The 27,836-nt window shown below is 39.8% G+C and overlaps 1 protein-coding gene across 2 annotated transcripts in view; it reads right to left on the bottom strand.

The window, feature by feature from the left end:
- Nucleotides 1-13,360: 13,360 nt before the first annotated feature.
- PANK1 (pantothenate kinase 1) overlaps nucleotides 13,361-27,836 on the bottom strand; it is a 57,775-nt gene continuing 43,299 nt past the window's right edge. For both annotated transcript variants that reach the window (XM_077878440.1, XM_077878441.1), the window contains exons 3-7: nucleotides 27,141-27,394; nucleotides 22,129-22,305; nucleotides 21,505-21,628; nucleotides 18,216-18,341; nucleotides 13,361-14,873 (exon numbers count right to left, since the gene is read on the bottom strand). In XM_077878440.1, coding sequence (XP_077734566.1) covers nucleotides 14,814-14,873; nucleotides 18,216-18,341; nucleotides 21,505-21,628; nucleotides 22,129-22,305; nucleotides 27,141-27,394 — 741 coding nt within the window. In that variant the 3' untranslated portion in view covers nucleotides 13,361-14,813. The remainder of the gene's footprint in view (nucleotides 14,874-18,215; nucleotides 18,342-21,504; nucleotides 21,629-22,128; nucleotides 22,306-27,140; nucleotides 27,395-27,836) is intronic.

The following is a 27,836-nucleotide window of genomic DNA, read 5'->3' as shown; positions in this document are numbered from 1 at the left end:
TCCGTGTAAACACTTATTCCCTTGTGATAGCTCTGTAAAAGGGCAGGCCCAGTGCCTGAAGCTCAGAATCACAGAGGCTTAGGTTTGGAGGCTGTTAAAGATCATCTCTGTTCCAGGCCTTCTCTCTTCATTGGTGCTAGGTTAGAATCCTGTGAGGGCTTAAGAGAATTCTTAAGAATTCACTCTAATGGTCTGACACCTCCCTGAACAGATATTTTCTAAACAGTTGTTGAACATTTCTTTAGGAATTTTTAAATTAGAATGACAGTGGAAAGTCTAATTTCCACTTCTTATCCTTGGTAACCTTGCTTTGGGCAAGGCCTTTAGCATAGTTTTGCAATTTACCACTTGAATGATCAAAGTTAACTTCTGAGTTGAAAAGCAAGACTTACTGCTTCCACTAAAGCTCTTTTGTAGCACCGAATCAATAAGTAATAGCTGGCATTTGAATGTGAGTAGTAATTAATCAGTAATTAACATTATATAATGAGTTTATAAACCCCTTTATCTAAGAATTTGCATGCCACTGTATTTAGAATTTGCTTGGCATCCCAAAACTAGGCAGTTCGGTGTTTTCTTTTTAAGACCAATCTTAACGCCATCTACCCTTTTAAAAAGGTTAATTTCTTATATCCAAGAGAGGTTACATCTTGGTAATATCTTTCTCGATGGCCACCAAAACAGATTATGCCACAGATGAAAACACCGTTAGGGTTCTGAGACCAAGCTTTATAATGAGCAGCAATCCTTACAGGCTAATATTGATTGCTGAGACAGACCTCATGTTTAATTCACCACCACCACTGTGACTGCCACAGACAGCAAAGGTCAGACGTGTACCGTAGACACAGGCTAAAGGACGGGAAGAATTGTGTAATCAACTAAATGTTCAAGGCAGAGCCAACAAAACTCAATTGTTCTGGACAACCAAACCATTTTCTCTGAAGTTGCTGGAAATTGTGTGGGTAGGATCTACTCTCAACTCCTCTTTGCCTGTCTAAACATTGCATAAATAACTACTTGATAAATTCAATGTTGATGTTGGCACAGGAACAGATAGTTCAAGAGTGACTGCTCATTTCAAAATGTATAAATCCAATATAAATAGCAATCAAACCTCAAAGGAGAATGCTTAAAACTGTTCCTGTTGCATTTAACTTGCCTAATTTCAACCCACACACTTCTGGAGCTCAATACAAAAGCACTTTTGATCTATGTTTAAAATAATATGTCACTTGACAGACTATTCAGATATCTAATTTAAAAATATATTCTGCCAAAATTACAGTTTTGATATAAACTCCAGATCCGTTATTTGCATGATTAACTTGAGATTTATCTCTTTTCCCATACACCACATACACACACACACACACACACACACACACACACCATAAATGCTGGAAAACAGTCTAGAAAACACAGTCTGAGAATATACTATGAAAACATATTTACTATGTCAAGTTAAATAAATTTGAGTATTTAATGAAAAACAATTTTTTAAAGATTTTATTTATTCATTCATGAGAGACAGAGAGAGAGAGGCAGAGACACAGGCAGAGGGAGAAGCAGGCTCCATGCAGGGAGCCCGACGTGGGACTTGATCTCAGGTCTCCAGGATCACGCCCTGGGCCGATGGCAGGCGCTAAACTGCTGAGCCACTCAGGGATCCCAGAAAACAATTATTTTAAAATTCATAGTTTTCTTCAAAATTAAAATTTAGGAACCTCTTAAAGATACACAAGAAGATCTCTCAAAGACACATGAGATCCACCTGTCTCACTTATAGCATGTGCTAACGTAGACATAATTCATTAACCATGTCATGGCAGCCAAATGGCATAAGTTCTTCAGATGCCAAACCTGGCTAAAATAGCAACAGTAAATCTCATTGAATTGAGTGAATGGAGGAAGAGAAGAGAGAAAAAAATGTAATATATTTTAAAGGGTCCAATTTTTTCACGTTGCTTAATGACCTAAGGGAAAATTCAAAACTCTCCTTAAGCTGCAACTGCAAAATTTAAAAAGGAAATCCATTTGCTTAAAAAAAATCCAGCAGTTGACATAACTGGGGCTGAGGCTATTTGCGTTTATACCACAAGGCCCCTACTGTCACCACATCAACTTTAGGCCACACAAATTTGACTAAATGCACCTGGCCATTTTGTCTAAAAATGTGATAATTCGAGAAATGTACAGGAAAAAAAAACAGTGGGAAAGCGAAACAACAAGTAGACTATTTTACAAAATTAAAAATGATGCCAGTTATTTTTGGATTTTTTAAAAAAGGACATCTAATTATTAACATCATAATTTCACATTTGTGCAATATTCAAAGGATTTTTTTCTTTTCTTTTCAAGATTTTATTTATTTATTCATGAGAGACACAGAGAGAGAGGCAGTGACACAAGCAGAGGGAGAAGCAGGCTCCGTGCAGGGAGCCTGACATGGAACTTGATCCCAGGATCCTGGGATCATGCCCTGAGCCGAAGGCAGATGCTCAGCCACTGAGCCACCCAGTGGTCCCCCTACTATTAAACAATAGGCAAAGTTAGGTTGATTTGCCTTATTTTATAATACAAATACAAATTAATTCATTACTTTACAAAATGGATGTATTACTATTAATTCCAATGTATTTGTAAGGAGAATGTTTTAACTACTTTGCACAGTTTCCAAAAACCATTAGACATTTTAGAAATGAAGCACATTTATCTGTGAATAACTTACATTAATTATAACTCATCCTTACCGACTCATTACAGTAGGCATTCATATATTACACCAAGTTAGCTCTTCTGGAATAAAGCCACACTTTGGCACTTCTTGACTTCTAAAATCAAAATTTTCATCCAAGATCTGCTACCAACTTATTCTTTTAACCTCGAGAAGCTGCTTTGGCTTTTTCTGCCTTGATTTTCTTGACTGTAAGATAGAGATAACATCACCTGTTTGCCTAGTTCAAAAGGATACCATGAGGATAAAATAACCAATTAGTAACATATTTTGAACATTAAATGTACTTAATAAGTGCACTTTTATCACTTACAGATCTTGCATAAAAAGAAAATGATTGCTCACACATGAAAAAAAAAAAAAACAGCATTTGTGAAAAGCCAAAAAAAGCAAGACAATGTGGCAGGTCACATCCACAATTCTTGGGGGGCAGAGGCAGTGGGAAGGGCTGATTTCGCTGAGGTTGCCTGTAGCTGACTTTTGCAGAGCATGAGCACCAGCATGGAATCCTCAGCTCTTTTTCATCATCATTTAATCCTTGCAATCAAATGAGGGAATAACTAACTTTATCCCTATTTTACAGATGAACTAACTGAAGCTTTCAGAGATTAGGGGATTCACCCAAGGTCACACTGTAGCTTAACGACAGGCTTTAACCAAAGCAGGCTCATTACAGAAGGGTTTCTTGCCAATTCACCTAAGTGCATTGCCCTCCAAAGTCCCGTAAGATACCTTCTCTTTTGACTTGACAAGTTCATTGTAATTCCCAACATTAGACTCACGAGCTCCAGATTTTTTTTAAAAGATTTTATTTATTTATTTATGAGAGACACACAGAGAGAGGCAGAGACACAGGCAGAGGGAGAAGCAGGCTCCATGCAAGGAGTCCGATGTGGGACTCGATCCCGGGACTCCAGGATCACACCCTGGGCATGAAGGCAGGCGCTAAACCACTGAGCCACCCAGGGATCCACACGAGCTCCAAATTGAGAAGATCTCAAAGACTTTCTATGCTCTTCAAAGGAGATCCTATTTCTCATCTATGTGATTGGAAAATATGAAAGGATTGATAACACCTTGTGTGGGTAAGTGTGTAGGAAAATAAGCACTACCAAAATCATCTACAATGTGTACATTCATATTGTTTGGGAGGGCAATTTGGCAGTAACTATCAAAAAATAAAATACAAATGAGACTGCTCGGTGCCAGATAGATCGTCACCAGGAAATTCAACCCCTCTGTGACCTCAGGCTGCAGCAAAAATCTCAAACATCTCATCAACGCCCACTTGCACATGCACAGGAAGAACTGTCTTCCCCCCTGTCCAAGGAGCTGCAGCAGGAGTACAGCGTGCCATGCCCATCTGCAAGGATGATGGGATCCAGGTTGTTCAAGGACACTGTAAAGGTCAGCATCTTGGCAAGGTAGTCCAGGTGTACAGAAAGATATATGTCATCTACATGGAGTGGGTGCAGTGTGAGAAGGCTAATGGTACAACTGTCCATGTGGGCATGCATCCCAGCGAGATCTGTTTTCTTACCCCAAGAGGTAGTCATCATCAGGCTAAAACTGGACAAAGATTGGGAAAATAATTCTTGAATACAAAGTAAAATCTTGACAAGTTGGAAAAGAGAAAGGTAAATATAATATTTGGGAAAATGCAAGAATGAATATACCTGCTGTGCAAGCATGGTTGAACTATAGAGTTTTAGCCTGTTGTGTATTCCTTTGAAGCTTTTCAAGATGTCTCTCAAACATTTTATTTCCTTCCTGTTTTCTTACTGGTAGCTCTGTCAATGTTTTTGCTGTTTGATGAATAATTTTGTGAAAACAAAATAACATAGATAAACATATTATATATATTTATATATAACTTATTTATTATTTATATATTTATATGCATATACATAGGAAAGAGTGAGAGATTGAGAGAGACCTGGATGGATCAACATTTGGCATTGTTGGATAAGGTAGAGTACTGAAAATAGGGGAATTAAGTCAGTCTTTTTTTTTTTTTAAGATTTTATTTATTTATTCACGAGAGACACAGAAAGAGAGAGAGGCAGAGACACAGGCAGAGGGAGAAGCAGGCTCCATGCAGGGAGCCCGACGCGAGACTCAATCGCAGGACTCAATCCCAGGACTCCAGGATCACACCCTGGGCTGAAGGCAGGTGCCAAACCGCTGAGTCACCCAGGGATCCCCTTAAGTCAGTCTACTTATGATAATGGCCTACACTTACTTGGTGCTTGGGTACTCTTTACAACATTTTACATAATTTAACTGGATTAATCCTCCCAACAAATTATGTTTACATTTAACAGTTGAGGAATGGGCAGCCTGGGTGGCTCAGCGGTTTAGTGCCACCTTTGGCCCAGGGCATGATCCTGGAGACCTGGGATCGAATCCTACGTCTGGCTCCCTGCGTGGAGCCTGCTTCTCCCTCTGCCTGTATCTCTTCCCCCCTCTCTCTCTCTGTGTGTGTGTGTCTCTCTCATGAATAAATAAATAAAATCTTAAAAAAAAAAACAGTTGTGGAAAGTGAATCACAGGGAAGTTAACTCGACTAAATTCATACAGTAAGTGGCTCCAGAGTACCACCTACACCTCACTGCCTCTTACTCTGAAAGTTCAAATTCCTCCCATTCCACTTCTAGAAATGCTGCAGTCAAGAGTATACCTCCAGAAAAGACATGGAAAACACCTTCTCTGGAGGGTATCACCAATCCCAGAGAAAAGCTCCAAATATACTGACAGTAGGGCTCTTCAAAGGAACAGCTGAGCCAGATCACTTTACAATAAAGTCCAATCAACAAGTAACACTGCTTACTTAAATCTTCAATCAATTTTTTGTCACACAGTGAAGGATCACAAGACACCTAGGGAAAGACTCTAAAATGAAAAACAGAAAAAAAAAAAAAAAAGAAGCAACTTGGGAGATTATTCAGAAATGTAAAAACATAAAAGTCAATGTATCTTTTGAGAAATAAAACATAGGTTACAAAAGAATGAGAGTATGTAAAGAGCTCTTGGGACCTCCAGCATGATGGTAGAAATAGAATAACTATAATAGAATAATAATAGAATAACTCCATAGAAGAGCTGGAAGATAAAGTTGAAATGAAGCAAAAAGATTAAGATGAAAAATAAAAGAAAACCAATATGAAAATTAGCCAATACAGGAAGTCCAACATCCAAACAGGAGTAATTCTTCAAAGATATCAGAGAAATTTATTACCAAAGAAATAATTTAAGAAAATTTCTAAGAGGTGAAGGATATGTTTCTAGTTTGAAGGAATCTATTATGGAACCAACTTAGTTGATGAAAATACTAAAGCCTATTATTATACATTTTCAGAATACTGGTGATGCAGGAAAGCTTCTTCAATGTTTAAATATTTTTAACCCACTCTCTTATCACTGTGTGGTCTCTGAGAAGTTCACTGTAAGTCCTCACATTGTTCCCCAATTATTCACCAGCAAGTCCTCCCAAATCCTAGCTTCTTTCAAAATTTTCTCTTTGTCTTTGACTTTTTCTTTTTTTCTTTTTTAAAGATTTATCTATTTATTTATGATAGACATAGAGAGAGAGGCGCAGAGACACAGGAGGAGGGAGAAACAGGCTCCATGCCGGGAGCCCGACTTGGGAATGGATTCCGGGACTCCAGGATCGTGCCCTGGGCCAAAGGCAGGTGCCAAACTGCTGAGCCACCCAGGGATCCCCTGTCTTTGACTTTCTAGGTTGAATAGGATTTATTTGGGTGTAGATTTTTTGGTATTTATCTCACTTTGATTATTGAGCTTCCTGGATCTGTGGTTTGGTATTTGTCATTAATTTTGGAAAATTCTCAACCATTATTACTTAAATATTTCTTCTGCTCCATTCTCTCTTCTCCTCTGGTGTCTGATGTATATGTTTTTACTGTTCGAAATGTGCCATGGCTGTTGGGTATTCTGTTCTTTCTCATACTGTTTTCTCTTTGAGTTTCAGTTTAGAAGCTTTTATTAACATATCTTCAAGCTTACTGATTCTTGGCCATGTTTAGTCTACTGATGAGCCTATCAAAGGCACTCTCTGGGGCACCTGGGTAGCTCAGTGGTTGAGCATCTGCCTTTGGTTCAGATCACCTTTGGTGATCCTGGGGTCCTGGGATGGAGCCTGCTTCTCCCATTGCCTATGTCTCTGCCTCTCTCATGAATCAATCAATCTTAAAAAAAAAAAAAAAAAAAAAAAGGCATTCTTCATTTCTTTTGCAACATTTCTAATTTCTAACATTTCCTTTTGATTCTTCATTAGATTTTCTTTTTTTTTTTTTTTTTAAATGTTTATTTATTTATGATAGTCACACAGAGAGAGACAGAGAGGCAGAGACATAGGCAGAGGGAGAAGCAGGCTCCATGCACCAGGAGCCCGATGTGGGATTCGATCCCGGGTCTCCAGGATCACGCCCTGGGCCAAAGGCAGGCGCTAAACCGCTGCGCCACCCAGGGATCCCTTCATTAGATTTTCTATCTCTCTGTTTACATTGCCAATCACTTCTTGTTCTTCTTCCATTAAAGTCCTTAACATATTAATCATATTTATGTTAAATTCTCTGATTAGGAATTTCAAAATCTATGTCATATTGGAGTCTGATGTTTGGTTGGTCTCTTTTTTTCTTGCCTCTAAGCATGTCATATACTCTTTTATTGCAAGCTACATGGGATGTATCAGGTAATAGAAACTGAGGTAAAATGGCTGTTAGTGTGAGGTTTATTGTGAATCCAGCTAGAAGTTGGGCTGTTTAATGTTTGCTGTAGCTGTAGGTACCAGAGGCTTCAAATTCCTCTTATGTCCTTGTTTTTAACTCTCCATTTTCTTTGAGTTTCCCTAATAAGTTCTTCTTAAATAGAATCTGCACCTTACAGGTCTCTTTCGGCTGAAATCCACTGTTATTATATTAAAGCTGTGTTGACATAGTGGGAGGACAGGGGGAGGAGAGACTTCCATAATTTCAAGATGAAATCTCAGCCTTGGGGATCCCTGGGTGGCGCAGCGGTTTAGCGCCTGCCTTTGGCCCAGGGCGCGATCCTGGAGACCTGGGATCGAATCCCATGTCGGGCTCCCGGTGCATGGAGCCTGCTTCTCCCTCTGCCTGTGTCTCTGACTCTCTCTCCTCTCTCTCTGTGTGACTATCATAAAAAAAAACAAAACAAAAAAACAAAGAAATCTCAGCCTTTCAGAGGGCCTGTGTCCCTGGGCTGTGGTCTCCAGTGTTTTTCAGCATTCCTGTTTTTCCCATTCTCTCCTCCAGCAGCCTCTCCCCCTTTCAGCCTTAGTTGAGACGGAACACAACTGGAGGCAGAAGTTAGGTAATTTCCTTTCCCCCTGGGGTAAAATAAGTCTCTGATAAAATCCTGTCCCCTGGAAAGCAGCCCTTTTTCATGGAGAGCACTATAGATAAATTTCAGAATGGTACTTTGTCCTCCTGCCAGAGACATAGGAGAATTTTTCTCAGCTCTTCACCATGAGAACTGGGTGGGGTTCCTGGAGGTAGGACTCATGGAAGTGTGGGGACCCTCCCTAAGACCACGGGTCCCCAGGAATGTCTCACTCTTATGTAAGTCCACACTTAGCTTCCATCAGTTTGTCAAAATTGCCATTTAAGTGTTCCTACCAGTTTATGGGTGATAGGTAAATCGATTCAGCTGTGATTTTCAGTATTCCTTGTCTTTTCAAATTTTAGGGTGGCAGTTTGTTCTATGACCTCAATTCTCTGATAGGTCTGAGAAAAGTCATTGGTTTTCAGTTTGTTTAGCCTTTTTTTCTGATAAGGTTGAGGGTGATGGATTGGTTGAAACCAGAAATTGAAAAGTTTCTAAAAACTTCTAGAAAAGAGGGAGGAAATAGTTACATCTGAAGATCAGGAGCCAGGCTGACATCAGGCTTTCTCACAGCAACACTGGAAGCTTGGCAATAATAGTGCTATGCCTTCAGAATTCTGAAGAAAAAGATCTAACCTAAAATTCTATACTTTGCCAAACTATCAATTGAGTATGAGCATAGCATAAAAATATTTTTAGAAGATTTTAGACATAAAGCTACTCAAACTTTTCCCCTCATCACCCTACCCTTATCTGGGAAGCTGCTTTGTTCAGAATAATGAAATAAAACAAGAAAAGCCCAGCAGCCAATGTTGAAAAATGAGTTCCTTTTTTTTTTTTTTTCTTTATTTATTTATGATAGTCACACAGAGAGAGAGAGAGAGGCAGAGACACAGGCAGAGGGAGAAGCAGGCTCCATGCACTGGGAGCCCAACGTGGGATTCGATCCCGGGTCTCCAGGATCGCGCCCTGGGCCAAAGGCAGGCGCCAAACCGCTGCGCCACCCAGGGATCCCGAAAAATGAGTTCCTGATAAAAATATACCCAGGCATTGGTTGGAATGCTGAGCATACCCCTCTCCCCAAATCTTCCAACCAACCAAAACAGTCCCTGTGGCTATGAGTCTTAGCTACAACCTTGGTGGTCTGACATATCCAAGTACCCTTTCCCTGCCCTTGGCTTTGCCTTTAAGCACCGAGAAAGTATCATGTGTCATTAATAAAGTGTAAAGAGAAAGAGGGAGGAAAAACAAAGAGAAAAGAAAACATGGGGGCAGCCTGGGTGGCTCACGGTTTAGCGCTGCCTTAGCCTAGAAGACCCGGGATTGAGTCCGGTGTCGGGCTCCCTGCATGGAGCCTGCTTCTCCCTCTGCCTGTGTCTCTGCCTCTCTCTCTCTCTCTCTCAATGTGTCTCTCATGAATAAATAAATAATAAATAAATAAAATCTTTTAAAAAGAAAAGAAAACATGGGTACTGCTATTTTTTCTTAGTCTTCTGGAACTATTTAACTTTTTAGATTATCTGCATATAAAATGCACTGAATTTTTAAAAATAATACTTAAATTTAAGAAGATGAATTCTAACTGCAGACTGGTTAAGAATTGTTTGGTGACAACATTAACTCAAATCACCTCCATTAATTCTACTTTGGAATGCTTAGTGTTTACCTAATAGAGTGAGCATAAGAAGAGGCAAAGACTTTTCATACAAATTTTCTTTTATTTTTGTATCGCAAGTGATGAATACTTATAAACTAACCTTTTAAAGTTGACCATAAAAGGCACTACATAAATGGTTACACTGTGGCATCACCAATATAACATCTTTTGGAAAATGAAACAAATAATTGAGGTCACTGGGGAAATAGGTGGTCCGGGCTTGGTTAAAAAAAAAAAAATCCAGTGTCAATATCATAAATAGATTCAAAAAGTGCTGTGTGCCAGACTTGGTGTGCTCTGGAAACCATGAAATGACTCAGGCCACGACAAAGGCATTGACAATAAAGATTCAAATGAACAGCTAAATAATATTGTTTCGTGAAATGAGTAAGTAGTACAAAAGGAGCATTACTAAGTTAATCTATTGTTTCATGTAACATACGATTTAAAATTCATAGGGAACTCAATTAAATATTCTAAGTAAAATAAAAAGAAACTGAATTAGCTCTTAAACTGTTCCCCCAACATATCTTTTATTTCAATCGAGGAGGTAGTGATGAATGAAAGCAAGAAACACTTGAGGGTCATTCCTCAAAAACTGAGGCCATGATTTCATATTTGTATCTCATACCCAGTTTACTAAGGAAATTCTTTGCCTTCCTTTCTGCCACATCACCCTATTTCTTCCCTTCACAGCATTGATCACTAACTGCCATTTTCCTGTTTATTTGTTGGTTCCTGTGCTTAAAGTTTACCTCCTTCATGAGAATGGAAGCCCGATGAAAAGAGGGATCTTGCTGTCTTACAACTGAATGTATCCCACAAGTTACCCAATCGATACCTCCCACATCATAGGCATTCAGTCAAAGTTAAATAGGTGAAAAGTGCATAATGAGCACCTGATAGATCCAGTAAAAAATGTGCATTAATTCAATTTTCCTCCCAATTTCCTCACAGTCATCTTCTGATCACTGGGAGGAAAAGAGTCTTCTCTCCAAACAACTCTTGCAAGTAATAGAGTTAATGGTGATCACTGATATTGGAATCTTCCTAGTCACTAAATAGAATCATAGCACGGTTGTAGCTATTAGCAGCCTTGGTCCTGTGGGAAAATTCTCAAGAGCTTATTTAACCCTCTTAGTTACAGAGAAATGTAGTCTACTAAGCAGCTACTGCATAAGGTTGGACACAATAGAGGAACTAAAGCAAACATGATAATAAAAATGGTGTTATGTATCCAAAGCACAATAACTGATTTACTCATTTACCTCAGTAGGACATTTTGCTATTACCACTTTACTTGAAACCCTTTGATGACTCTGCACTGACTACAGAAAACACCAGAGTCTTTAGCTGGAATATGAGTCCTTCCATACTCTGGCTGGTTTCCCATCTCTGAGTACCTGGTTTCTCTCTCAATAACCAAGGCTCCAGTGGAAGCAAACAGCTTCTAATTCCCTGAATAACCTGACTAGTGTTTCTTCTCTCAATGCTTCTCCCACTCTGTTCTCTCTGCTTGGAAAGACCTCCCCTCCTGCCCCACTCAGTAGTCTCTACTCATTGGTTAAGACTCAATGGAAACTTCTCGAGCCCTCTCCTCCAGAAGTGACCAGTTCCTCAGGTGCAGCCTCCAGCCTCAGGTACAGACCTCATATTAGGCATGGTTCATGGCTATTCCCAAAACTGCATTTCCCACCACTCTTCCCATTGTTTACTCCACACACACTTGAATGCTTGCAGTTCCTCAAAATCCTCATTCTCATTTGCCAGGAATAAACAATGTTTTCCCAGGTATTTACATGGTGTGTTCCCAACTTCATCTGACTCTGCTCACACATCTCCTCTCATAGAATTTGTCCTTGACCACTCTACCAAAGAATTTTCTTCCCTTCCACTCTCTAAATATAATTACCCCTTCTCTAGCTCTTTACTTTACCTCATTTTCTCCTTCTAGTACTGATCTAGCAATATCTACTTAGTGATTATCTGTTTTCCTTCTAGAATGTAAGCTCACTGAGGATGGGTCTTTTGTTCACTGCTGTAAATATTGGTGAACGAATGAGTGACATCTGTGACACTTTATAACATGAACTGGCTTGAGACTTGTCTCCCTTGCTGAACAGCAGGGGTTATAGCCAATTCCTCTTGGTTTCCTTATCTCCTTCCTGGCACAAGGTAACTTCTTATTCATTGTATGACCAGATGATGTCGAGCATAAATTACCTATAACAACAGTTCCCAGCAAAGGGACTCTGAACCGATATATACTACCTAACCTGAAGAATACAACCATATTTCCACAATCCCTTTATCTACAACTCTTGAGACCAGATGTCTTTCAAAATTCAGGACTGTTCACTACTTACCACCCCTAGTAGGGGCTGGGGCAGTACCCAATAATGAAACCTCAACCCATTAGTAGCTCTGCAAGAAAACATCTGAAGAATCCTATAGAGTGTGATAAATAATGCTCAAGTCAGCTTTTTCTGTCAAGTGACTATCAAGATACATTTTAAGAGCTTGGAATTTTGGAATTGTGGACACAGGGCTATGAACATGTACTGGCATGGGAGATCTGTATCTCTGTGCTAAAATGGGTCCCCCACATTCTAGAAGATTAGATATCGCTGATTTCACACATTAGTTTAAGATGTATTTTTCTTTTCCCAGTACAGCTAGCATTTACTATTTGTCAGCCTTTGTGCTAAGCTCTTTAAATATGGAGGGGAAAACTGTTCGCCCCATTCTATAAATGAGGAAGCTGGAGTTTATAGAGAGGGTTAGTGGCTAGCCCACACAGCTAGATATTGGCAGAGCTAGATCCACACTGAAGCTGTCTCACAATCAAAAGCCATGCTCTGGACTATCTACCATCTTGAATTCAAGATAAAAATTCTTTAATGTTGTCAAGTTTCTTCTTATTGTTGAGCCAAAGGAAAATTTCTATGATTCAAGTGAATGTAAAAATCCACAGACTACAAGTTTCTCATTATAAAAAAAAGGCTGGCTATATGTAGCCAACATTTACTGAAATTTGCATAGTGGAAGAATTGATTTCCTCAGCTAACCCAATGTCTTACACATCTGCAATGAAAGATCAAGTGATTCCAGATAATTAAAAAGTTATGTATTTACATTAACTTGTCCTGATTCCTTTTGCAGAACCATAATCCCAGGTCTACTATTCCCTGATAGAGGAGAGTAGGATTGAATAGAAGGGAACAGTCAAAAAAGGCACTAATGTAGAGAATATGTACATTTTTACATTTATCTTTTTCAAGAACATCTTAGTTGCTTGAATTTTTTTAAGCCAGGTGGAAGTTGATCAAATGTACTTGTGATGGCCAACTTTTGAAAAATTTTTCTTATTAGCAAATATAGGAATGATATTTTGGCAATGAGTCAGTTGTATAACAACAATAAAGCTATTTTAAGAATCTCTGCATAGAGCTCGGGCTTCATTTGAAGACACCCTTATGTGAAAGCCTCAAATTATGAAATGTAGGGTAGCAAAAATACAACACACATTCATTATATGGCACAAAAGCAGATACTATGGACATGAAGATTAAGAAATGAAAATAACATATACACTAAAAACATCACAACAGAAACAGGCTTTATTTCAACCAGACAAGTGAATACTTCAATTAACAAGTTCTTCAAGACTTGAAGATAATGGCAATTAAAGATGGTGCTCAGGAGGCAGAAAAGGAAAGATCATCATGGAGGAACTGCACTGCCTTCAAAAATCCCTTTCAACAATATGCTCAATTTGAAAGATTAATCAGTTCTAAATCATTAGACTTCATGCGTTTCAATATTTGTACAAGACTCTCATTGGAAAGTTACCCATTGGTTCCAATGACATCTTTCAAAAAAGGAAAATAAAATGTATAGATAGATCAGTATCATGATTTTTTTTTAATATTAGAAGCTGGGATTGAAATACAGTTTTCAGTCTGAAATATTTCAAATGAAAAAATGTTATTACTTAAGATGCCTTGTTACAAAGCTCCTATGTACATATGTGTACAAAACAAATAGGTATTATTACCTGACACCTCAACCCATGACTTCTCCCCCATCTCCCAATGGGAACAGTTAATCAACTGGGAGACTTTACCTGGGAAGTTCCAGAGTCCTGCATAAGGATTTCCTGCCACTCATAGGCTGGGCATGAATCGAGGACATGTCATCAGAGAACATTTCAGTTTAATATAACCTAACATAAAATCAATCCAACAAAACATTGCATATGCATAAGGTTTAAGACAAAATTGCCTATCATTTTCAACTTTTGCCTGACTCATTAAATTCATCAACACTTTCAGAGTTTTCTCATCAGGGGTACTTTCGAGAGCTTTCGATCTCCTGCTTCACTTCGCATTGAGTTGGTCAGCACCTTGATTGATACAGACAATTAGGTTAAAGAAAGGTATTGGGGAGGGGAGGGAGTCACTTAAGGACAGAAATGGGGAAGGACTCTCTTTCTCCATAAGACATTCCAACAGGAAAAAAAAAAAAAAAGACGAGAAAAGGTATATAAACAAACAAACAAAATCGTGTTCACAGTAAAACATGCCAGATTTGTAGTTTCATTTGAAACCAACAGCAAATCATGAAACGTCATGAAGAATATAAGTAAAGGTAGAATCTCCTAGAGTAATTACTAAATGAAGTTAAAATTACCACACTGATCAGTAAACCCCAGAAGAAAAATAAACAGCACTTACATTTCGGGTCCTTCTTAAACATCATACAACTTTTCAAGGTTAATGCATAAAATCCATACATAGGTTTGGCCTCGCTGCACAAAAATTTTTTTTTTTTAAAAATACAGTATACAGAAAAAACTCTTGTATTCCCCATTTTGAATCATCAGCTCAAAACCCAAGAGTAAAAGATCGACTAGAAGGATTTTAAATTATTTACAAATCCAGCAGGTTCATCTGCCATAATGGCTTGGCTTCCGTCCCACAGCGGCATCCACCTCCTCTGACAGCAGTCCTCGGTTCCCTGTTCCCACAGAAGGCTCTTCGGCGCCTGCCACCACTACTGGTCATCAGCCACCTTGAACAGCTCCAGCAGGGCTCCAACGGCTCCAAAATAACCCTGCGAAAAGCAAGGGGAAAACTTGTGCATGATGATCTCTAAATAGCCAAAGGCCTACCGTTTTTAACAATGCTAGGAATGCTGTCCCCTAATGTGATAGATAAGAAAAACGTAAAACCTGAACTCAGCCATGCACCGTAGAATAATAGTAATAATATTTATTAGATACACCTGTTTTTTTATATGAACTAAATTAACTGCTGTATGTACAGCGCTGAGGAAAATGTCTGGCACTTGGTGTGTACTACACGAGTGCTGGTATTGTTGGAATTGATCTTTGGCAAAATCCACACTATGACCCCCATTTCACTGATGAGAAATAGAAGGTAATGAAGGAAATTTCCCTTTCAGGGTCATACTCTTATGTCAGGGCTCAACCTCAAATCTGTATGACTTCAGAGTTGTATCTCCCAGGTATTTATCTCTAAGCTTCCCTCTGCAGATCTTGGAAAGGCATCTAAATCAGCCAGAGCTTCCCTTTGCTCATCTATAAAATAAAAGCCTGTTTTTGTGAAAGTGAAAGGAACTGAAAAATAAAAATGTTTAGGGAACTTGGTTTCCAAAAGGTGTGAGACTCCACTCCTGTTGCCTGATTCGACAGTCACCCACACAAATGGGTGGCAGCGTGCCAGGACAGGCACTCCATGTAGGACCTCTGCTTCTGCTGCTACCAGCTAACATTTATTGAGGTTTCATTATATGCTAGAAATTGTTAAAAAAAAAATAATAATAAAAATAAATAAATAAATAATAAATAAAAAATAAAAAAATAAAAAAAAGAAATTGTTTCTGAACACTTTACATTAGTTCATTCATTTCATCTTCATAAAAACTTTATGAGGCAAATATTATTATTAATAATTATTATTAATTAATAATTATTAATTATTATTATTACAGCTGCTAAAACAGATGGAGAGGTAAAGTCATTGTCTAAAGACTCCTAGTCAGTTAAGAGGCTGTGTCTTAACAGCTTGGCTGACGACTTCTCAATCCTGTTATGAATGAGATCAGTGAGTAAGGACTCCTGTGGCAGGACAGGAAAACCGCCACACGTGTGCCTCCCAAAATTTTCTCTCCACAATATCCTCCAGGAAGACCTGCTTAAGCCAGAGGGAATCTAGGAATGCAGAACCTTTTCTGAGAGATATTTACAAGGGGCTATAAAAACACTCACTTTAATTGGCAATGAAGACCGAGTTATGATACGTGCATAGCAAAGCCAAGCCACGGTCCAAGGGGCCTTAGGATTGTACAAATGAATTCAGGTAACTAAGCTTTCACCTGCAGAAGTGAGTTTCCCCAAAATGTTGGATCTCACTCCCTATTTTACTGCCAACTAACTATCCATGTGACCGTGTAGATGACTTTTAATTCCTGATGGCTTCTACGGTTTGTTTTTTGCTTTAGTTGAAGAGAATCTGGATTTAGGGTTGCCAGATAAAATATAGATAAATGCCAGATGAAATAACCATGTCCTGTATTTTTAATCACTAAATATGGCAATTCTAGTTGAACTGGAAAAGCAGTTTTCTTTTTCATTTTAATTGCTTTTTTATAGCTTAGGTGCTTTTCCCCTCTTCAAACAAAATCTTACGTGGAAACGATAAATAAGCAGATAAAAATGGAGGGGCTCTGGTTGGGGAGAGAAAGTGAAAAATCAGGGACTCAAGTCCCCTCAACCCCCCAAAAGTTCTATCACTCCATGCTTTAAGCCTACTTAAAACAAACAAACAAACAAACAAAAAACAAAACAAAACAAAACAGGCTTTTTTTTTATCACTGGGCCTTAACTATTTAGCATTTGAGTTCCTATTGTTTTATCTGCTTTAAGGAAACAAAATATGGGCTTAGAAAACTCTAAATAACTTAGAAATGCATCAGCAGCTTTTCAGATAAATAATTTGAAGATAAGAAAAATGCGACAGTAGTTATTCATTACAAGTCTGTGATATTAATTCTCTCAAAGTTTATTCTGCTACAATCCACATCAGGGATTAGGTACCCCCATGATAAATAAATAGTTGCTCGCTACAGTACTGATTTTATTTTTTAAAATATTTTTACTTATTTATTTATTTGATAGAGAAAGCCAGCACAAGCAGGGGGAGAGGCCAAAGGAGAGAGAGATGCATGTTCCCTGCTGAGTAGGGAGCCTGATACTAGGCTTGAACGCAGGACTCTAGGATCATGATCCAAGCCAAAGGCAGACGCCCTACCAGCGGAGCCACTCAGGAGCCCCTATAGTACTGATTTTAAAGAAGGTGGCAGAAGAGGTAGGGAAAAGAGGGGAAGGTCCTCCACTCTTAGAAACCTGATTTATAGGATTGTAGAAACTCGATAGAAGGGACTCTCTCAATTAACTAATGTTCTCCATACCCTTTGTAGACAGGCTGCTAATGCCTAGGGACACCACCTTCTCTGGGCCACCAGGCTACACTGAGCAGGCCCAGCACTTCTGTTCTCACCAGTGGAGTTGTCTGCTTGCCAAGAGTCAACTGTGTTTATCCTCATATTTGTTTATGACAGTTTTATTGTTGATGTTATAATCTAAGTTAATTATATATCACCTAAACCAATAAAAAGAGTACAAAATAAATTGGTCACTTCTTTGAAAATCCAGTTAAGTTCTTGAAAAAGGTTGGAAAAGATGGTCACAAACCATTACTCTCTACTTGGGTGGATACTGCACATGAAAGGTTGAGAGAAAAATCTAGAAGGATTATGCCACCAAAGTGCTTCATAGGTATCTTTAATCTCTTGATCCATTTTCAAGAAATAAATCACAAATCAAAGAAGGCATATAATACTTGTGGATCATGAAAAAAAGGATAACAGTGAATTCCAATCAGCAGAACCCATGGTCAAAAATAGGCTTTGGTGCTACATCAAAGTAATTGGTGAGATATTTTTAAATGATTACTCATTTTAGCTGATTTTTAAAAAAGATTTTATTTATCTATTCATGAGAGAGAGAGAGAGAGAGAAAGAGGCACAGAGACACACAGAGAGAAGCAGGCTCCATGCAGGAAGTCTGATGTGGGACTCGATTCCGGGTCTCCAGGATCACGCCCTGGGCCAAAGGCGGCGCTAAACCACTGAGCCACCCAGGCTGCCTTGATTTTTTTTTTTTTTTTTTTAACTAACCAGCTGCTGGTCCTGATTGTTGGAGAAGAAAGCTTCCATTTTATATAGTTCTTCTTTATCCTTTGTATAAATGGAAAGTTTAAATGCCAACTCTTTCTACTTGACCAATTTTAAAACTGAAAGACTCACTCAAAAGTTAGGTGACGCCAAATACACTCCATGCAGGGTAACTAATTCCATGCAGACTTGACCTACCTCATGTTCCAAAAACAGAGCTTTTAGCTGTCCTTTGGACCAAAAATCCATTGCATATGCTAGCAGCTTCATGGAGACCATATTGATTCTGAGAAAATTCCCAACAAACACAACTCTGTCAATATTCTGGAAAAAAAATTAAAGAACAATTAAATAATGGTATAACTGTACTCCCAGGACCTTGCAGAGTCAACTTGTTTTTTAAGTGAAATTATTTCAGCATTTCCAAAATGAAGTCAAATAAACTTCATAGTGCATACCACAAGAACAAGAGGGTGAGATTCTGGCTGGACCACGCAGAGACTTATGTTGGCCTTATTTGCAGGTATTATGTCAGACTGACTTAGGTCTGATATGAAATTCAGCACACATATATATACATATTTGCCTTTGCATTCTTTCAATTACCCCAAACTTCCAACTATAAATAAGCAACTCATAAATGAAATGGCCATGGTATGGGTTTTTCATCTAACAAGCTTGCTCAGTTCGCTCTATGCCAAAAAGCAGGAATACAAAAAGAAATGGTTCCCAGTCTCTATCCTTAGGGTATGTTTGGTCAACATGTGTGTGGGTTGAAATGTAACAAAAACTTTGTTTATATTTTTGTTGACATGGATTTGCATTCTGCACACACACTAAACACTGAGCTCAGCCTGTCTGCTATGCAGGGGCTGCTCCACCCACCCACTCACAGAGCCTGTTGCTAGGGTCATTTATGTCAAAGGGAAGAACTTCCTAGAAGGTGGCATCCTTTTCTGTCCAGTTGATCCAGACTCATCAGGATCTAGGAACATGGCCTCTCAATTATCTCAAGTTTTGACAATGTTAAGTCGATGAGTCCATTAACTACTGTGAATATTTTCCATGGGTGGAGGGGCAGGAGGTGGTTTTAATAAGTGCCTAGACTGAGATGTAACAATAAACAGTCAAGAGTAAGTAACTCAGATTAAAGAAGGATTTATTTAAATTTTGGAGTTCCATCTTTTCCCCTAAAACAAGGGAGTCCAATGTAGGGCTTGCTCAGAACCCCACTCCTGCATTACTCTGGTAATGAGCCAGAAGGAATAGACTGGCAATAAAAGCTGATGGACATTCTTTATGTCAAATAAATTCCAGGTGGGTCAAAGATATGACTGTGGAAAGAAAAAAAGACTAGAGAAAACCACAGAACTTAAAAAAAAAACAAAAAAACAAAAAAACAAAAAAACAATGTTGAGTCCAGTTAATGGCTATTAGGAGGTTCTTCATAGTATCCTGCTCCTGTATGTATGTTTACCAATTTTCATAATAAAAGGATGATATACAACCAAAGCAAGACATAAAATAGTATGTAGAGGGTGAATTGCATGAGATGTGATTACATCTCGATAAAATTGGTGTTTTATTTAAGCAACAATGTGATACAGAGTTTGCTGCCTTGGAAGGGTATGTTTCTGCTGTAGCGCAGACAATAGAGAGTAAGACCCCCAAAGTGAAAAACAACGGCTACTTCAAGTCAGGCTAACATTGCGGGAAAGGCACAAACGGTTGCCCACCTCCCTGGACACCCTTCTGTTGTCTTTGGGACTCTGTATTATGTGTTTGTATTTTCTACTCAAAAATGTGAATAAAAAGTTCAATGTTGATGAAGAAGCATTTTACAGGGTTCCAATAATCACAATTTAAGTATCTATCTATCTATCTATCTTAGAGTCAGTGCATGTGGTGCCCCTGTATGCAATAGCTGAATTCAAGGACTCTCCACTCAGTGAGGGTGGTGTGGGCAGCACCAGCTGATGCTTGATCCCCAGAAACACCACTGCCACCTCCTGCTGTGCCCACTGGGAGCCTCGCCCAGTGCGATCGCTGATTCCTCTCACTGGCCTTACTTTCAAACTGCCACTTTTGCTATACTCCAGCAATAAACGGTATTGAAAGCAAAATGAAAAGTGACAAAATCTGTTGCCCTTCCCCTAGAGTGAATGTGATCATTGTAAAAAGACCTGCGGGCTCGCTCAGGGTCTGTGGAAAGCAGGGGAAAGGGTGGGGCAGGGATGTCACATCTAACTGACCTTTGAGAGCACAGGAGGACAGCCCAAGACACACATACCAGTCAGGCCTTGTTTGGCTACTTGGAAAAACTCCCTTTAAAGGTTAATGTAAAAAAAAATAAATAAATAAACCCTCTGTTAAAATGAGTCCCGTGACCGAAGTGGACTTTGAAAGGCACGTGTCTGAGATACAGTCTTTCTTTGCATTTCAGCCTTGTATCTGAACTCCATTTCAGACAAGGCTGGAAAAAAGTGACCCCGAGCCATAGACTGGTGACACCTTCTACTCAATGTAAAGGAGTATGTTTCTCTGTAACCCCAGAGCTCAAAGACAGGGCTGGCACTGCCCATCATCAAGATTGCCTCCTGCCCTGTTTAAAACCTCAGTGCTCAACTAAGAGGGGACAGGAGGCAGTTTCTGCAGTACCTGTAATACTCTATTTCTTGATCTGAGTGGTGCCTATACAGGTGTGTGTGTGTGTGTGTGTGTGTGAAAATCCAAGCTGTACACCCAGGATTTGATGATCTTCTATGTGTATTTCTATTAAAATCATATTTTTAAAAGCTCTATTACTGATGCGACTATGATTCTTTAACACTTCTATTACCTGTTGCATGTCCCAACCTCTTTCTTGTCTTTCTAACACAACTCAGTGAAAGCTATTGTACTTTACATGTCTTGTATTACGGAAAAGGGTTCTAGTTTCCCAACGGAATTTTGCAGTTTTAAAACATGTTCCCAAAGCTTTGTTACCAGCTCCACCCCACTCTTGTGCCTGGGGCTCTGGTTGGCCTCAGCTGCAGCAAGCTCTCTATGCTTTGATAGCCCTGTACAATGCTGCTTGAACTCCATGCCACAAGGCAACACTGTAAAGAAGCTGAAAGCAGAGAGAATATCGAATACTGCAAGTAGAACATTTTACCTGCAATTATTTGCAAGGACGCGCAAAGCTTTTCCTCACACTTCAGTAGGTGGGTGGTTAATAATGATGGTCAGAGAGGCTATGGCATGGGTTGTGCTTTTACCTGGTCTCCATGGTTGGATGGTGTATCATTTGTTATCCAGTGCCTACTTAAAAATAAGATGCATATTCCTCTCCATTCCCCAAAACACAACCCTCATGGTCTACAAGATGTGACTAGGACAAAGGGCAGGCTTCCCAAAGGATCTATAATTTTGTAAGGGTCAACAGTTTTGCACTGTTAAAGACAATGTGTATGAATGGCACGAAGCTTCCTCTGGGTTAAGGCCTTACCTCATTCAACGCACACATCCGAGCAATGGAGCCAATGTTGTTGGTGATGGTGACCAGTGTGGCTCGAGCGAGGTCTTCCTTGCTGATGGAATCTCGCTTTTCCTTACTCATCATGTTGCCAAAGCTATGTTGGAAATATTAGTGAGAATGTTCAAAATCATCCTCAGGCAGGCCCCAAGCTTCCACCAAAGTACTGTGGAAAGCTTTATGAATAACTCTGTTCAAACTTAAATGACCTGATTTGGCTACTATGGTTTACAAGCAGACAGGATTACGGTATGAATGGTTGGCTGCCCCCTTTTTTTAAGTAGGGTCAACGTAGTATGGCTATTAATGGGAAAGAAAACTTTTTAATGCTCTCTAGATATATTGACAAGAATGGAACAGGGGAAACTGCTGCAGTTTTCCAGAACCTTCTTTCAAAGTTGCCCTATTTTAAGCACAAGCATCAAAGGCTAAACATCTCAGTGCTTCATAAAGGGTGGGAGATCAAGTCTGAGCTCCAATAACCAGAGATACTTGCACCAGGCTGGTGGGTTGACATCTTAAAAGTACTAAATGAATGGCCAGGGTGGAGAGGTTGCCTTGTTTACACACTACTGCTCCTAGCTACTTCGTCTCTACCTTGATGCTACAGCGGATCCTTGAAGGCCAAATCGTTCATAGTCTCCTCCGTAAATGTCCTTCACCAGCTTATCAACATTGGTGCTGTCGCCTTTAGCTGCCATTTCCAGAGCTTCTTCAAAGGTCTCACAACCAGTCAGCAAGCAACATAGGCCTAGGAATGTTCCACCTCCAAGACTGAAGGAACAATAAGGTTTATTTTTAAATTTTACTTTATTATATGCCCATCCAAGTCCCCAACTACATCAAGATCACTAATATGGGTTAATAAAAAGAGGGAAGAAAAACAAAAGGGCACTTGAATTAAAGTGTAGGGTGCAATAATCTTAGGGTAGATTAGATTTTTAAAGAGGGCAGAGGCTAAAAAGAAACATCAAGGAAAACTTGCCCCTGAATTTAAGAACAAAACCAGAGAAAGACTCTCACTGATTTCCGTTGTGAGACCTTCAGCTAGCTGCTAACCTAAGTACCTCATTCAATCTTCTCACCTATAAAATGGGGCCAAATCAGGATCTCTCTTAATGGGGGGGGGGGGGGGGCAGAGTCTGAAAGCAGCAAATAACCGGAAAAATGGCTGCTATGAAAAAAACAACAACAAAAGAATGTAGCTGAATACAAATACTTGGGAAAAGAAATCATGTGTATGTGAAGTTCAGAAGTGCAGAGCCAGACTGACCCTAGGGCTGTTAGGAGCAGCCAGCCCAGGAGCCGGATCTTTTACCTCAACCTCGATTCTCTAGCAGACAGAATCTCAAAACATTTCTAAAAGGAAGCCACTGATTGCTCACATATGGGCTTTCTTCTGGTAGATTATGGGAAAGAGGGTTAATATTTTACCAACTACCCAATAATCAAAAGTATTAACAAAGGTCATAAAAAAGTTCCAAGGCTCAACTATGTTTTAAAAGCTTTCAGTCATTTTGGGGAAAATTCCTCTAAAATCATCTTTCAGACAAAATTAGAAACTAATTATGGTAGCTGGGGATGAATTTGTGTATTAATACCACGGTTATGTGACAGAGCAAAAAGGAGACGAGAGTAGAGCTATCCCGAGTGACCTCCTGACAGGAAAGGGAGCACTGGCGTGGCCTTCGCTCTGTTTACCCGGAGCAGAGGCAGGAGAGCAAATGAAGAGTCAATGCTCACATCAGTTTGTTCTCAAGCTCCAGGAGCTGCCAGCCCCGGGAATCCCATGCGTGTTGGGGTACTGGCTTTCAGTTCTAAGAGGAAATTCAAGTTGAGATTAAAGTTATTTTAAATTTAAATTTGAAGAAAGAAACTTTTAGGGGAAATTATATTTACTGTCAATAACTGTTAACAAGAAGGTGCCAGACTGTAGACAGGCACACCGTTCTTCAAATTATATCTAAAGTGAAACTGTATGTAACATTTCTTAAGTAGTGATTGTTACAAAAATACTTGACTGAAATGATGGCCCCTCCTGGAAAATTCGGTAGCTAAGACCACCGGTAGCAGCTACCCAACCCAGAGGTGTGGTACCAGGAGATCAAGAGCTCCACAGACGTCACCGCCTTGACAACTCAGTCACTGTAGAGAATTTGATTTCCTCTACTAAGGCTTATCGTCACTTACACGTAACAGCATGTGTCATATTGTCAGTATCGGCCTGCCCTACAAGCTCATGTATTTTAATGGGAACAATTTTTGGTTTGTGTGCCATCTGGATTTGTCTCTGTAGATTTTTAAGGCTTCTCTCACACCTCTAGCTGCTTTCATCCACACTAATAACGTCTCTTTGAACATCAGATATTCATATTAATCAAGGCATTCAACAATCTCCTCCAAACATAGGCAGCGGAAGACATTGGCTGACTTAGAAAGAAGGCAATTCATCAGCTGATGTGTTGGTATGAGTGAGAACGGACAAGTGCTTTGTGTGACTGGAAGATGACCGATGACTCCAGACAAAGCATGGGAGCTGCGTGGGGAAAGCAAGCATGCATTTGCACAGCTGGCACGCTGCAGATAGGAGGAAAGAATGCACAGTCGCAAAAGAGCACTTTATTCATATCCTCAACCTGCTAACCGGTGTTTAACCAATGTGGTTCTCTCACTCATAATCGGATACATCTGTTTGTTTCAGCAGACACAGTAAGACCCTCAGCATATCGGAGACAAAAGCATATGGCTTAGAGACAGCTGTTGAATAGCATCATTACTTTTTGAAAAACCCAACAACCTTGTGGTGAGGGATTTTAGGGAAAAGTAGAAGAAACCTTCAATTACTGAGTGCTTGTGCTCTTAAAATAGATTCCAAAACAATGAGACGAGCTGTACTACTTCTTTCACCAAAGTTTCAAAATTCTTTACATTCGATAATCTGCACATTGCAACAGTGTTGGCTTTAAAGTCCTCTTTTTTCTCTGGCTGCTACAATAAAATTAGAGTACTGTCAATAGAAAAAAAGTGTTGCTCCTTAATCTAAAATGCAATCAAATCACACATAGCATGAAACAAACCATTTAAAACCAGATGTCTAAAAGAAAACTGATCTTCTGGAATGACGTGGCTTCCTAAAAATAAAAATGTCCAAGGAGAGAATAGGGCATAATATAATAACAAAAACCCTGGAGTTACACCTGTCAGCTCACAATAGCAGTAATAAACATAAAGCTGAAGCTATTTGCTCGGATCAGTGATTCCCAAAGTGTGTTCCACACACTGATGTTCGCTGCTCACCGTAATGGTTTGTATTAGTGGTTTTGTAACTTAGATCAAAAGAAGCCTTTGGCAGAACAACTCTGGTTGGACAGGGAGGAGCTGCAGCCCACAGAGTGGACGTTTCCTTCCCTTCCCCTGCCTGTGGCAGCCCCAGAAAGAGCTTTCTATTTACCTCCAGTCTGCTGTAGCACATTTCCAAAATTACTAGTTGAAAAGCACTTGCAGGGTAACTTAGACATCCAGACAGGATTTGTTGAGGATTGCAAAACATTGGTCATTAATGGGCATTTACCAAATAGCTGGAATTTATGAGCATGATTACACATGTAATAGAAGCCAAACACCACAGTGAGTTCATTAGCTGCTGTTAAAGATGATCCAGTTTCATGGAACTTCCAAGTTTGAGAAAATACAAAATGTGATGTGATTCATGATTTCGCTAAGTGTTAATCAATGAAATGATAAATACCTCTCATCGAGGATAGTGTTTAGCTTGTTGTTACCTTGGGACTAGCTCTATCAATTCAGTGACTCTTTCTGGGGTAAAGTCTGGAGTTACTTCAAAATTGTACTCTAATGAGATCGCCATCTAAGGTAAAACTAGCTTGGTTGAAATATTCATTTATCTTTGATGCTCCCGACAGTCCCAGTGAAGCCCTGGGACAGTTGTGATTTTTCTGTGTGCAAGAAAGCTTAGTTCTGTATGCTCGGTGAGAAAAGGTATACCTAAGGGTAATTAACATCCTATATTCTGAACATAAGCAGGATTTAGTGAGGGTGTGTGTGTGCGCGCGCTTGCGCACCAGGGTTTCTCAATAGAAGTACTATATTGACTTCTGAGGCTCAATACTTTTTTTTGTTTTTTGTTGTTATCTGTGCATTGCAGATATTTAGCAGTACCCCTGACCTCTAGCTACTAAATGCCAGTAGCACCCACCTCCAATAGGGACGGCCAAAAAATGTGTCCAGGCATTGCCAAAATTCCCCCCGGGGCGGGTGGGGGTGGGCAGGGAAGGCTAAATCTTCCCTTCCCGGGTGGTGAGTCACTGAGGCAGACCCATTACAGGTCATGGATATACAGTAGCAAAACAGTGCTGTTTCTCCTAATGGATGAGGGAGGAGTGCAGCAGACTTTCAGGGCTGGAAATGTCCACAGACACTATCTAAGAAATGACCCCCTTCGTGGCACAAACAAGGACGTGGAGGCCCAGAGGAGGAGTTACATGATATCTTCATCTTTAAAAACCAGTGGTTTAAAAAAACAAAACAAAACAAAACAAAAAACCAGTGGTTTCTGGGATGCCTGGGTGGCTCAGCAGTTGAGCATCTGCCTTTGGATCGGGGCGTGATCCTGGGGTCCCGGGACAGAGTTCCACAGCAGGCTCCCCTCTGGGAGCGTGCATCTCCCTCTGCCTATGTCTCTGCCTCTCTCTGTGTGTCTCTCATGAATAAATAAAATCTTAAAAAAAAAAAAAAGGAAAAACAAACAAAAAAAACCAATGGTTTCAACATCACGTCCCAAAGCACATTCCACATGGCACTAGTTCCTTAAGTCATTCCTCTAAAAACGGGTTCTGTGGTCTCGTAAGTGGGAGAAACACTTCATACCATATCCTTCACTTGCAAGTAAGAAAAACTTTTAAAAATTACATTTACACTAGGACGTCTCAAAGATTTCTGACCCTGGATCCTCTTCCCATGTCCGATTGCTACTAACAGGAAGCTGAGCGCCTCTGCCCTTAGGGCGTGTATGTGCTAACAACCAGGTACTCTGCCCCTCTTGCCACCTGTCAGTGGCACTCCGAAATTCCTTTAAGAGGCATGCCAACTATTCCAGTTTTCAGGTGGAACATTTAACTGAGGGTAAAAAACCTTTTTTTTTTTTTTTTTTTTTTTTGGTAAAGCCAGTTTGGTTTACTGGTTGAAATGACAGATGATTTCAAGCAATTCATCCTGTGCTAGGCACCAAGGAAATTCTAAAAGAAGGATTCTTTGAAGCCCTCTCTGACCATCCCAGGCATCCTTTCTTCTGGATCCTACTTTCTTACAGTCCCTGCCATTCATCTGGCACTTAACACATACTGCTTTTTGGGTTTGGTGGGTGTGGCCTTCTTCCCTCAACCTGACTAGTTTTCAGCAGGCTAAGGATTATGTTTTATGAACCTTCACATAAATTATCCTCTTGCTATGTTAACATATGCAATAAATCCTTTTTAAGATCTTACTTTTAAAAGTGTGTTCAACACAAATAATCTTTTTATAAACTGGGCTTCAAGATAGAGGTCTGGGTTTAAGTACAGAAAGGTTCTCCTAGCAGAAACCATGTTTACCTGGTCCCTGTAACTCTTTTATAGTTGTCCTTGGAGTATACTGCTAGAATGCTGACACCTGAGCCCATGTTCACCAGCAACATAGGGTATGGGTTATCAAGGCAGTAAGGCTTTTTTTGACACAATTCAGGATTTGTGGGATTTTCAAAATAGTAACATTCCGGCTTGCCGTTGAAGCCGACGGAGTCAACATAAAGCAGGCCCTGAATCAGACAGTCCAGTTCATCCAGTTTATGGAGCTGCAGGTCAGCAATCTGAAAGAGAACAAAACCTCGTGAGAGAGGCTATGACTACCTTAGGGGCTTTTAGCTGTACTGAAAATATGTCATTAACAGTAAAAGCATGGAAACGTCTTTAAAACTCCAAGTTGTGAAACCTTGTTAATGATTAGCCACTCAAAAAAATAATAATAATAATTAGCCACTCAGGGACGCCTGGGTGGCTCAGCAGTTGAGCCTTTGCCTGGCTCAGGGCATGATCCCGGAATCCCGGAGTCCCAGAATCGAGTCCCATATCAGACTCCCTGCATGGAGCCTGCTTATCCCTCTGCCTGGGTCTCTGCCTCTCTCTCTCTCTCTCTCTCTCTCTCTCTCTCTCTGTCTCTCATGAAGAAATAAATAAAATCTTAAAAAAAAATAATTAGCCACTCTGCCAGAAAAGTAGCCTTTGCTGGATATCATGTCTGCTCACAGTGGG

Source organism: Canis aureus, chromosome 29 (genome assembly GCF_053574225.1).
Source record: "Canis aureus isolate CA01 chromosome 29, VMU_Caureus_v.1.0, whole genome shotgun sequence".
Classification (NCBI taxonomy): Eukaryota; Metazoa; Chordata; class Mammalia; order Carnivora; family Canidae; genus Canis; species Canis aureus.
Note: the sequence above shows the minus strand (reverse complement) of the source record. Positions and strands in the feature narration are given on the sequence as shown.